At 43.3% G+C, this 13,659-nt stretch overlaps 1 protein-coding gene across 2 annotated transcripts in view; it reads left to right on the forward strand.

Annotated features, from left to right (window-relative positions):
* Positions 1-9,317: 9,317 nt before the first annotated feature.
* Positions 9,318-13,659, forward strand: part of ADAMTS8 (ADAM metallopeptidase with thrombospondin type 1 motif 8) — a 64,946-nt gene continuing 60,604 nt past the window's right edge. For both annotated transcript variants that reach the window (XR_005743896.1, XM_040326225.1), the window contains exon 1: positions 9,318-10,630. Coding sequence is in view for 1 of the 2 variants with exons in the window: in XM_040326225.1 (XP_040182159.1) it covers positions 9,857-10,630 (774 nt within the window). In the remaining variant the exon portion in view is untranslated. The remainder of the gene's footprint in view (positions 10,631-13,659) is intronic.

Below are 13,659 nucleotides of genomic sequence, written 5' to 3' on the forward strand. Positions count from 1 at the left end.
TTACGGCGGCGCAACGTAAATACGATACGCTGCGCCGCCATAATATTGCGCGCAGCTACCTGAATCTAGCCCAGGTAGATCAAAATCTAAGGTAATCAGCCTGTTTGGAAGGTGGAATAAGCACTCTGTGGTAGTGATTCATTTAGAATACCCGTGGATGCACGTTTCAGTTTTTATGGACTCGAATTGAGGTGGAAGAAAAAGGAGATGGGCTATTAATATATATATATATGTTTTTTTCACTATATATTTTTTCACTATTATCATTTGCATATAAGTGGATGTTACACTGCATTTTGGATTGGCACTTTATATTTTGGGATTTCAATTGTTTTAGTCACATGGATTTATTATTCATGCATTTGAAAGTGATTTATATGCTTTGTACATGGTTTCATTTTGTTTGATTACACAGAGTTTTAGTTATTTTTATTGCATTTTTTGGTGTGGGAATACATGAGAACAGCTGTAGCACAGCTGAAGCACAGGAACAGGGACAATCGAGGCAAAAGGAGCACGGCTACTGTACCACTTGTAGCACGCACGCTCAGAAATGCGTCGCACTATAATGACATCATCATCCTGTGCCACGCCGCTTGCGATCAAAGCCTCGTTTTGGCTCCTACACTGCACGGCCGTCCTCTATCTTTGCGGTGACGAGACAAGAGGTCTGATGCTACAGCGGTGATACCCTGCAAAGGACCCGATGACTCACTGCCCTCAATGCTCCTGGGATTTGATGTGCTGCTTCCTGCCAGGATAAAGGACTCTCTGCTACCTGTAGAACCTCCTGCTCATCCCAGTGATGCACCCAATGTCATTTATTCCATGTGAGTGGATATTGTACTTTACAATAAAGTGTTTTTGATATATTCTCAGATGCGCCCCTCTCCTTGTTTCTATCTAATAAACCAAAGAAATCCCTGCTGAAAAAAAACATTGTAATTAATAGGGGTGCACCGATATATCGGTGCCGATACATATCGGCCGAAAATCGTGATTTTGGTATCATGCCAAAACAACAGAAATAATTGCCGATAATGACCCACCTCAGAGCCGGACTTAATTACCGTCCGTACGGCTCATTTCCTGTTTCTCCTGCTCTGCCACTGCCAGCGTCGGCGTCGTGACATCGCAGCCAGTGACTGGCGGGTGCGAGTCCGACCATCGGCTGTCCATGCGGCTCCCCTCAGTCAACAGTGAAGTCCGCGTTCTGTGGGGGCTGGGCGCCATCCAACCTCGCGTGACTCCGAGCAAGCTGCTCATCACCCGACGGCGGGACTCGCTTACGCCAGCAGTCAAGGTAAGGTCTGTGACTGACTGTCACAGACCACCAGTCCCCGACTGTATGACTAATCTATAGTGCAATCTTTTGATTAATGTGCCCTGCGCGACTCAGCCTTTTTAAATGCAAGCCTGCAAGGTGCTGACTAGGTCTATATGTCATGTACCATTTTTTTAAATATAATATGAATGAAATGAATGCCTCGTTATTATCCTCCTCATATCTCACTTAGTGCAGTACACACAGACATCTAAGATCTTGTATATATTATATGATATCATTCATTAATTATATAAAGATGTCTGGCAATACACAGACATCTTTATATATTATATGATAAACGATGTGACGTCTGTGTATTGCACTAGGTGAGGTATGAGGCAGTTGAATTAAAATGGACAAATAAATAATGTCACACATATATACAACATATTGCATGATGAGGCACTGAATCTGAAGCTTCCCCTGCTATGCCCTCTGAGCAGTGACTGGGCAGCTCAGCTCCTCCTCGCAACAGTGAATTCACAGCTCATTTTTTTGTGCTTCTTCTCCTCTGCCTCCCAGTAGGGATTCAGCAGCTCAGCTCACCCTGCTCCCCCTCCCCAGCAGTGACTCCACAGCTCAGTGACTTCTGCAACCCTTCCTAGAAGTGACCCAGCACAGCTCCCCCTCCCCCCACTCCCTGTAGGAACTTGAAAACCTACCAGCTTTCTAATTTCTAATATAAACACAGAGCAGGTACTCTGTGTTTATTCACTTCATTACTGGTACTTTCACCCCCTTCCTGCCCAGGCCAATTCTCAGCTTTCAGCGCAGTTATGAATGACAATCGCAGTCATGCAACACTATATTCAAATAAAAATGTTTTCATATTTTTGAGACATATAAAGCTTCTTTTTTGTTGTGGTAATTATTCACCAATGTTTATTTTTGCTAAACAAATGAAAAAAGACTGAAAATTAATCTGCGCAAATACTGCAAGTAATTTTTCTTCTTCAATGATGAGCCCTGATAAGCAGCACTTGATGGGCACTGATGAGGAATCACTGACGAATCTGCACTGATGAGGCGGCACTGACAAGCTGCACTGATAAGCTGCACTGATGGGGCTGCACTGATAATCAGTGTAAATAATGTACTCACTGTGCTCTGTCAGACTTGCTGGTTATCAGCTCTCCTTTCCCCACAGAAGAGACAGCGTGTGAGGAAAGGAATGCCGATAACCGGCAAATCTGTTTACATGTGATCAGCTGTGATTGAACACAGCTGATCACATGGTAAAGGGCTGCTGTGATTGGCCCTTTACCGCAATATGTGATGACTTGTAGCCAAAAGACACATTGGTCACCGAGCACACTTGAAGTGCGCCTCTTCTATTTAGAGAACTAATACTAGTGTAAACTAGCAAAAAGAGGGGCAAGTGCTGAGACCAGACTTGAAAAATGTCACTGCTTCCATTGTAATTTTAAAAATCAATTTCCCCACAGTGCCTGCAGCTTCAAAGGCCAAAGAGGGCTTGTTGTAAAGCTTAGGTATATGGAAATATGTTTATGTCTATAGCCTGGTTACAGTTAAATTATGGTGGCTAAGTACTCCTTAAACACCCACACATTCCACTTACTCCTCTATCACTACACAAATACTGTATTTCATTCTTTCTTTGTTATGATAAAAATATTGAATTAAAAACTGCAGGAGAAATAAGATAACACAGTAACCGAAAGGGCAATTCATCAACCTAACAAGTCAAAGTCCAGTTTTTACCAACACAAACCTATTCTAAGAAGAGGCTTCATGCCACCAAATCAGCCTGAGCACCAAATGACCTCAGTAGTTTCATATTTTAATCAGTAACACGGGTATATTGATGCCTTGTCATACAGGTCATAAAATATTTAATTATTCAGCAGGTAATAGAGCTATTTCTGGATCTGACTGCTTTATTATTTTATAACATATAGAGTTCTATGTCTCAAAAGATTTGTCATAAGTGACTCACCTATATTTGGCATCACATCATGTCTCACTGTACACGTTTTCCTAAGCAAATCTTTTTTTCATTTTTTTTTTTATGCAAATCTGTTGCAAAATGTCATAGCTGGAGATCCTGCTAGTAACAGCCCTTCCTGTTGCAGCCTGCCATGTTCACTCCTTCGGTTGGCTCTTCGTTTGCCTATTGGGTCTATACAACTGAAAGCGTTCACACATTTTTGTCTGACAATGCTGCTGCATTGGAAGGTGTTGGTAGCCTGAAAACAGGAAATGCTGTTACTGGCAATAGTGGTAGGATCTCCAGGTACGAAAAGCAACAGATTCACCAAAAAATATTTGCTTGCAAAAATGTATACAGTAACACAAGATGCCAACTATATTGAAAAACAGTTTTGGGGTGTACGTACACTTTAGTCTTGTATATGGTCAACCCTTATCAGTTCACTGTCATCACTTTGTTATACATCAGAATGGTGGACATGCAGAGGGCTCCTATGCTAAGAAACATCTGTGCACCCTTCCAGGTTCATTGATTCAAATAGCTTTGTGAACTCGTTGGTCTGTTCCTACTTACAAAGTGCCTAAAGTGTTCTAATACTGCAAAGGCTACTGCCTATTGTCCTGTCGTGTGCTGTACACAGTCTTCACTATGCCATTCATTCCAGTTGTGCCCTGTCACTTGCAGGCAGCATGTGTTTTTGAGAAGCTAAGAATCAAAGGACCATCCAAGAACCAGAAAAGTGAGTTTGCATATGGTTGTATGATACTACCATGTTGTAAGCCCACTCATATATATCCCACCAGTGACAATTTTTTTTTTTTAGTAAGCCAACTCTGAAAAATATTCTGACTTTGGGGGAGATATGGGGGTGTGCCACGGTTTACAAAATTGTGAGTCTTTAACAAGCCAAAGAGGTAACATGGAAACCAGAAATATGATAACCTAAAAAAAAAGTCGCCATCTCCATGCATAGAACTGGCAAGGTCCTAGTTATGATCAAACACAAGAAAGAGAGCTGGTGTGAAGGAAGTGGCAATCCCTACACCTCTTAGTGGGGCTAAACCAGGATCCATGCATAGTGGGCAAAGCACCTGGCTGAGAATATGTGGTGACAAATTGTAGAAAGAAAGACTAATCAATCAGGCACCAGTATCTGTGTCCTACGCCACTTCTAGTCCCAGTAACAATGTTGTCCTCAGAAAGTAAAAAGGAGTCTCCCCAACAAAGGATACAAAACAGAGAATTAAGCCCTTCCCTTCTATTTCTCTCTTTATCTTTAGATTTTTTTAGAGCTCTCTTAAAAGTTTAGCTGAGATGGATATAGAAAAATAACAGTACAGGTGAAGTATGTCACCTGAAGGAAAACCTTCTGCAGTGCAAAATCGCATGTAATACAGTGAGTGTTTGCTCACATAGTCTTTGCAGGAGGGGGGAATCGACCAACCTGAACTTTGACTTTTTCCTTTAGCATAGATCACATGACCAGATGCCTAGGCTTTTGGATATGCAACCAGAATGGTAGGGAACCTGGAGCTGCTTTTTCTCAAGGAACAGTAAATATTTGAGCCATCCAATTACTCTTTATTAGGGATGAGCTGAACACCCCCCCCCCCCATTCTGTTCGCACCAGAACCTTCGAACGGACCGACCGTTCACGCGAACATTTAGAACCCCATTGACGTCTATGGGACTCGAACGTTCGAATTCAAAAGTGCTAATTTTAAAGCCTAATATGCAAGTTATTGTCATAAAACGAGTTTGAGAACCCGGGTCTTGCCCCAGGGAACATGTATCGATGCTTAAAGTGAAAAAGTGAAAAAGAAAAAAAAGAAAAATTACTTTAAATATCGGACCTGCTGGGTGTCTATAGTAGTGGCACATGTTTAGAACTGTCCCTGCACAAAATGAGATTACTATAAGAAAAAAGTCAATTTAAACTGCTTGCGGCTTTAATGTAATGTCTGGTCCCTGCAATATGGATGAAAATCATTGAGAAAAATAGCACAGACACAGACAGTACACACACCACGTAGCTTTAGGTGCACACTGCAGAGGACAATGGCAGTACACACAGCACGTAGCTTTAGGTGCATACTGCAGAGGACACGGGCAGTACACACCATGTAGCTTTAGGTGCACACTGCAGAGGACACAGGCAGTACACACCACGTAGCTTTAGGTGCAAACTGCAGAGGACACAGGCAGTACACACCATGTAGCTTTAGGTGCACACTGCAGAGGACACAGGCAGTACACCACGTGAGAATACTGCAGCTAGCACAATCACCTGCCTGCCTGTCAGTAAATTAGGAAGAGCGGATCTAGCTAAACTATACAGTGTATAAATATATATACAACACCGGGGATGCAAATATATCCTCTACACACTGTAACTTTAACTGACTAGCCTGCCTGCCTGCTCTATCTACCTACAAAAAATTACACTCTCTCTCTCTCTCTCTCTCTCTCTCTCTTCTCTCTCTTAACCACCGCAACACACTACACAAGGCCGACCTGCAGGCGGCCTTTTATAGCAAGCTGTGATTGGCCAAGCATGCGGGTCATAGTTCATGCTTGGCCAATCATCAGCCAGCAATGCACTGCAAAGCTGCAGTGAATTATGGGCCGTGACACGCCACTCGAATTTGGCGCGAACGGCCCAAAACTTTCGTAATTCGACGAACGATCGAACATACGATGTTCGAGTCGAACATTAGTTTTACTCGAATACGAAGCTCATCCCTACTCTTTATTTCATCCATGCCTCTTCAAGCGTCAGAGGCTGGGGTGAGGTAATTTATTTTTTTGCAAACAATTTGTTTACAGTTGCCTTTTTACAGCCATTTATGTTGGAGGAAGGGGGTAGGGGCTGGAAAAAAAGGACCTTCTGTTTGTCAGGAAAGGCTGGTTTACTGTATTATTTTTAATTTGCAGAGAATCAGAATTATGACTGTCAAGTTTTAGTAATAGAGACACTGACAGATAGACCCAAGTGCCTGGAACAGATTAGTTATCAAGTGTATTAAGCCCCATTCCCCTTGTGCTATTGCACTGTGGCAGATTACCGCACATATGTTAAAGCACACTTTTTTGCATGTGATATGCACAGCAATGAAACAAAAAACAGGCCTGATTTTTTTTTTTTTAAGTAGTTCACTATGGCATGTGAAGCCAGCCTAATGTTTAAATCTCATGACCACCAACAGAAGACAAGGCTGAGTGAATATTGCAGCGCACCATGGAAGCAGTGCTGGGAAAAATCCTTTAGTACCAAAGTGTGAGTCCCCCCACCCTCACTTATGCCGCATACACGCGATCGGAAATCCAGACAAGAAAAGTCCGATGTGAGATTTTGGTCGGAAATTCCGACCGTGTGTAGGCTCCATCTGACTTTTGCTGTCGCAATTTTCGCCAACAAAAGATTGAGAGCTGGTTCTCTATTTTTTCTCAAGGAAAAAAATCCTATAGGAAAATCCGCTTGGCTGTATGCAATTCCAACGCGCAAAAAAACATGCATGCTCAGAATCAAGCAGAAGAGCCAAACTGCCTATTGAACTTCATTGATCTTGACTAACGCCGATATACGTCGGCAGAATGGCACGGCTGGGCACAATCACATACCTGTACGACCCGGTGGAAAGCTCCGTGACCGCGATCGGTCCCTGGAGCTGAAGAACGGGGAGAGGTGTGTGTAAACACACCTTCCCCGTTTTTCACAGTGGCGCTGTCATTGATCGTCTGTTCCCTGATATAGGGAAAGGCAATCAATGATGTCACACGTCCAGCCCCGCCCCCCTACAGTTAGAAACACATATGAGGTCACACTTAACCCCTTCAGCGCCCCCTAGTGGTTAACTCCCAAACTGCAATTGTCATTTTCACAGTAATCAGTGCATTTTTATAAAAAATTTTGCTGTGAAAATGACAATGGTCCCAAAAATGTGTCAAAATTGTCCGATGTGTCCGCCATAATGTCGCAGTCACGAAAAAAAATCAATGATCGCCGCCATTAGTAGTAAAAAAAAAATTATTAATAAAAATTCAATAAAACTATCCCCTATCCCCACAAACTCGCTCATCCATGTCTTTATGGACCTGGCTTTGAGCACTGGTCCAAATCATTTGGTGGAGGGGAAGATTATGGCGTGGGGTTGTTTTTTAGGGGTTGGGCTTGGCCCCTTAGTTCCAGTGAAGGGAATGCTTAAGGCGTCAGCATACCAAGACATTTTGGACAATTTCATGCTTCCAACTTTGTGGGAACAGTTTGGGAAAGGCCCCTACCTGTTCCAACATGGCTGCGCACCAGTGCACAAAGCAAGCCTCATAAAGACATAGATGAGCGAATTTAGGGTGGAGGAACTTGACTGGCCTGCACAGAGTCCTGATCTCAACCTGATAGAACACCTTTGGGATGAATTAGAGTGGCGACTGCGAGCCAAGCCTCACTTCACAAATGTGCTTCTGGAAGAATGGTCAAATATTCCCATAGACACTCCTTGTGGACGGCCTTCCTAGAAGAGCTGAAGCTGTTATAGCTGCAACGGGTGGGTCAGTTCACTATTTAACCCTATGGACTAAGACTGGGATGCCATTAAAGATCATGTGCGTATAAAGGCAGGTGTCCAAATACTTTTGACAATATAGTGTATGTGCTCTAAACTACTTCAGCAGAAAAAGTCTCAGGTCTTGCCCATTTTTGCAGAACTTTCTATTCTCGTGCTGAAGCATCCAAGGCAGCTGCCTCTTCTGACTACCCCTCAGTCCAGCGCTGCTTGGACCTGTGAATAGCCACTACAATTAACAAATAGGCAAAACCGGCAAAGATAGTACATAGTATAGAAAGTCGTGTGTGTGTGTACACATTGACATCATTCCCTGCCTTCAAGGAGCTCACAATCCTAAACTGACAGACAGCATGAACTGGCCAAATTACGGTCCTTGCGTCCCCCTGTGTGTTCAACAGAAGCTGGTCTTGCTGGTAAACCATCATTAAGGCTGCATTCACACCTGAGCGTTTTGTCGCCTGAAGCGCGACGCTCAAAGACGCTAGAGGGGAAAAATAACATTATTCTCTATGGAGATGGTTCACATCTCCAACGCAAAACGCTGAAAGAACGCCGAACGCCTGAATTTCAAACAAGTCCCGAACCCTTTTTTGACGCGCGAATCGGGCGGCTTGGGCGTTTTACATTGATGCCAATGACCTGTACAAAACCGCGGGGAAAAACGCAGCGCTTTGTCGCGGCAAATCGCGGGGAAAAACGCCACAATTTGTCACGGTAAAAAACGCCGCAAATCGCCTACGCCTAGGTGTGAATGCAGCCTAAATCAGCACTTACAGCCAACGGCTGCAGCACTGGTTAGTGTATCCTGAAGGGGGGGGGAGCCCCCACTGTCAGAATGCAATAGTGCGGAGGGGAGATCCATGCAACCACATTGCTTGTGAGGATTCAGGAACCTTATGAGTATTTTTCGTTCAACCTACTGGTCGAATGAGAAAAAACTCCTAGAGCCCCCGCCAATTTAGACAGGAGACAGTTACCTACCAGTATGTATTTGGAGTATGAGAGTAAACCCACCCAAGCACAGGGGGAACATGCAAACAGCAGGCAGTGTCCTGGCTGGGATTGGAGTCGAAGGCTACAGGAAGAAGTGATAAATAAGTAAATAATTCAGCAGGGATTGCAAGGGGTTCCCTGTCATGGTGTCAAGATGTGAGAAGTCAAGCACAAAGATTTCAAAGACAACGAAAACCATTAGGGGGGGTTAACTCTTCAGCCCCAAACTGGTATCGTTTTCGTAGCTGATGTTGGAGTGGCCCTTTAATTAAAGCAATGCTGCAAAAGTGTGGGAGGAGGTAACCAGCAAAGTAATTCCGATAAGTGCAAGGTGCCAACTTAATCTTGCTCCAACAGGCCAGGGAAAGGGTTAAATCACTCAATGATCCTTTTTTTGTATTCATGCCTCTCCTCCTTCTCCTGTATGACAAGGAGGCGAGGAGGGAGGGACAAGAGTAACTAAAGATCAAAAATAAACCTCTCGGGGGGTGGAGGGAGCTGTGTGTGTGTGTGTATATATACTGGGATCTTTCCCAACCAGCTCTGGTGCTTCAACTATTTCTGGGAATAGAAGGAGAGCAAAGGGGGCTGAAAGATCCCACACAGACAATCACACACCTCTACTGCTACTGCTGCTGCTGCTGCTGCTCACGGGAAGAGAACCTGTCATCCATCACTTTCCTCCTTATTCCACCTTGGGACACATCTGTCTGGATGACACCTTCAAATGACCTCATCTGATGCTGCTGGTCACACTGTCACACTTCAGTTGCGTTGAATTGACTGTTCTGCAAAAAAAAGAACTAGGAGATTTAGTTGGTATCCAGTAAATGATTAACACATGTGGAACTTTTAGAGGGAAACTGGCACATTTTCAGCTTGTGTAGAGTCCAGTTACATCATCATTTATTTATTGCATAATACCCATGTATTGGCATTTTTTGTTTTTCAGTTAGCCGACTAAGAAGGAGCTGCTACGCACACCTGTTCACTTATTATACCATTTAGAAAAGTAGCGCAATGGCTCTCAGACACCTCTGGGGCTCCTGGATGGTGCTTTGGTTGATGGGTACCCAAGCTTTGCCTAGGGGAGAGGTGACAGTGCCAGAATTATCTTCAGGCGTGGATGGGAAGGTGACACTGAGGCTGACTGCTCTGGGTGGAGTGTTGGAATTTCAACTGTTCCCTGACCATGCTTTCCTGGCACCTGGGGTCCATATCACACACTTGGGCAGGGACGGCGCGGATGAGGAGGACACTGCTGGACTGAGAAACTGTTTTTACTCCAGCCAGAAGCAACTGGCAGCTTTTAGCCTATGCAGAGGGGTTCAGGGGGTTTTCCATAATGGTGAAGACAGGTATGTGGTCCAGCCTCTACGGACACTGGCAGGATGGGGGGCTTTAGGTCAACACATTGTATTCAAAGTGGGCAAGGCTGAGAATGTGGGCAGCAGGGCTGGAGAGAACAAAGAAGAAATGATCAGCCAAAGCAGGGAAGATAAAGACTATATCAGAGTACATAGGGAACATACAGCAGGGAAGTTAGGGAAGAAGAGGAAGAATAAAGATGTAAAATGGGGCAGACCTGGCTCTTTATCCACTGACTGGAGAAACTCCATACAAGAGGCGAAGGAACATTTGGTTCTTGACAGGAGCATCTCTGAAAGACCTATTAGCCATGCTGGCACCATTCCTCGAAACCGCCAGAGGAGGTTTGTGTCATCTGAGCGTTTTGTGGAAATTCTCCTTGTGGCAGACACATCAATGGTTCGCTTCTACGGGGAAGACCTACAGGTAAAATGCCAAACTTGTTATGCTTCACTGCTTTTTTTTGAGTCCCATTTTTGGATGATTTCTGTAGTTTACAGATGCTATAAAATTCTCATGCCGCGTACACACGATCATTTTTCATCATGAAAAAAACGTTGTTTTTAAAAACGTCATTTAAAATGATCGTGTGTGGGCTGCACATCGTTTTTCATCTTCTGAAAAACGACAAAAAAAAAATTCGAACATGCTGCATTTTTTATAGTAGTTTTAAACCATGTAGTTTTTCGGGTAGTAAAAAATGATCGTGTGTGGGCTAAAACGTTAAACGTTAAAAACCCGCGCATGCTCAGAAGCAAGTTATGAGACGGGAGCGCTCGTTCTGGTAAAACTACCATTCTGAATGAAGTAAGCAGACAGACAGAAAAGCGCGAATCGTCTTTTACTAACACTGAATCAGCTAAAGCAGCCCAAAGGCGAATGGAACTTCCCCTTTAGAGTGCCGTCGTACATGTTGTACGTCACCGCGCTTTGCTAGAGCATTTTTAAAAACGATGGTGTGTGGGCAACGTCGTTTTTAATGATGAAGTTGGAAAAACTTCGTTTTTTTTTCATGATGAAAAATGATCGTGTGTTTTCTTGTGAAAAAAAAAAATGATCGTGTGTACGCGGCATCAGAGTTTGTTAATGTGTGTTAAACATAACAGTGATCTTCTCTTATTTGCTCCCTTTTAATTTGTTAAATATACCATTAAAAGCATTTGGTTATATCTGTTCCATAATTGCAAGGAAAAAAATTGATTCTGCCATAAATCTAGTGAACTTTCTGTGCTCTTTGCTGCACTCTTATCAGATACATTGTTCCCAGCTATCCCTGAGGACTAAAGAACCCCACCCCACCCCCCTCCTATAGTTTTATGAAGTAGAGGAGAGAAGGAGGTGTTCTGTAGTACTGTCCTAGGGTGACAATGCTTTTCCTCTATAGACAGAGTACTGTAAGCAAGAATTGTCACCCTAAGACAGGAAGGGAGAGACTTACTAAAACTGGTGCACACAGAATCTGGTGCAGCTGTGCATAGTAACCAATCAGCTTCTAGGTTTTATTGTTACAACTAAAAAGTTGTTGCTGGATTTCGATATACTGTAATAAAAAATCTGGACGTCAGTCAGTCACATAAAAAAGGTCTCTAGCAGAGAACAGCACTGCCAAATACACACGCAGCATGTTGGATGAGCGCTCAGCTCTGCAGGTGCATGAAGGCTTATTATTCTATATGGGGGGGGGGGATTATAAATTGCCCAGCGCAAACAGGTTCCTTATTTTATTTTTACGCTGGTGGTAAAATACCAATCTCACTCCATTTTTGCAGCAGTTCCCATTCTGCACATTTTTTTGAAAATGCAGCAAAAGTTCTGCAGACTTGAAAACTCGGACTCTCTAGCTTCTCAGTTTTGGGTAGACTGACCAAGAAGGGAGGGGAAATCTAAAACAGGGATACAGACAGCAGTAAAAAAAAAACTGACAGATGTTTAGCCTTCCGTTTAAAAAAAAATATATTTCTGTCTGTGTTCCAATCCCAACCCCCCCATCCAAGATTTAAGAACAAAGTTTTGGCTACACTTAAACTTTAAGGAACCAGAGATAACTAGAGAAGAACCCTTGTTGAAAATGATTAATCTAAGGGCTGTACACAACGGATGCGAATCCCTTATCTGCAAGAAGAGAGTTCAATGCAATGGGAAAAATAGGGATTATTTTAAAAATCATAAAAGTGTTTATTCCCCATAGCAACAATCCTGAGCTCTTTTTTTTGTGTGTTGAAAATATGACGTCTGCAATCTAATCGGATGCTGCAAGCAACATTGGTGCTTTCCTACTCTATTATCTTATATCTGGAATAGGGATAACACAGTCCAGATGAATCTGGAGGTATGGAGATAGCTGTGTGCAGTGTTCTGCTGTCCAATGCAGAGTAGGGAGGCTTTTCCCGTATTGATCCCATTCCCAGAAACACGAATGACAAGTACTACCAAAATTCCGCATTATGCTGATACATGAAATGTGGGGAGAAAAAAACAAAATACATAATTGGAATGGTTGTCACCAGCAGCCAGTTCGTTGTTCCTTTTTTTTTTTTTTCTGTAAAATGAAACAAAAATCTGATGGTTGCTATGGGCAATAACTCCATCTTTGAGCTCATCTTCTTTCCTCCAGTCTTCATGAGTCAGATCCATAGTGAGTAGCACATTACATGGTGGACATGGGCACACCCTAATCACCCTGTGTGGTACAGATTGTCCCGAATTATACTGAGTTAAACCTGCACTAACGCACAGAAAAATACAGCATTAAACGGCACATAACACACTGAAATATACAACGTTAAACGCAGAAATATGCTGCATTAAATGTGCAGTAAAACACTGGAATATACTGTGTTAAACATGCAGTAATGCACAGAAATATACTGCGTTAAGCGTGCAGTAACGCACAGAAATAGACCCCTGATATTTCACCAAAGCAAAAAATAAAAAACTACTGACACTGTCAACTGCCCTACTGACACCATCAGTATACTGTATATACACATGCAAATATGTTTGAGCTTTGGGATGCACACCCTAATGCTATAGGCTGCGCACACCTATGATGGTGGAAGATCAACAGACACAACACACACCCCCCAAAAAAGAATCCCATGTAGAATATACAGTTTATCAGGGGAGGACTAGGACAGTACTATTGACATAGGCGTGTGTACAGGGTGTGCTAGCTGTGCCTGGGCATACCCTAATCACCCTATGTGGTGCTGATTCCCCCTGCTTCCGCGTCTCTCCCCTGTAGTGCTAACAGCTTCCCTCCTCTCCTCTCAGGAGTGGGGAAGGGGCTGGTAAATATTTCATTAACCGCCCTTCCTTTTCTGAATGAACACAGTGAGTGATCTATACCGATCGGTCCTGTATTCATTCCTAACTGTTTGCTGCAGGCTGCAGAGAAAGGGACTGGGGAATCTCTTAGTTTCTTTCTCTGTCTCAAAACGAAAAGACATTAGGGT

Source organism: Rana temporaria, chromosome 10 (assembly GCF_905171775.1).
Source record: "Rana temporaria chromosome 10, aRanTem1.1, whole genome shotgun sequence".
NCBI classification, from domain to species: Eukaryota; Metazoa; Chordata; class Amphibia; order Anura; family Ranidae; genus Rana; species Rana temporaria.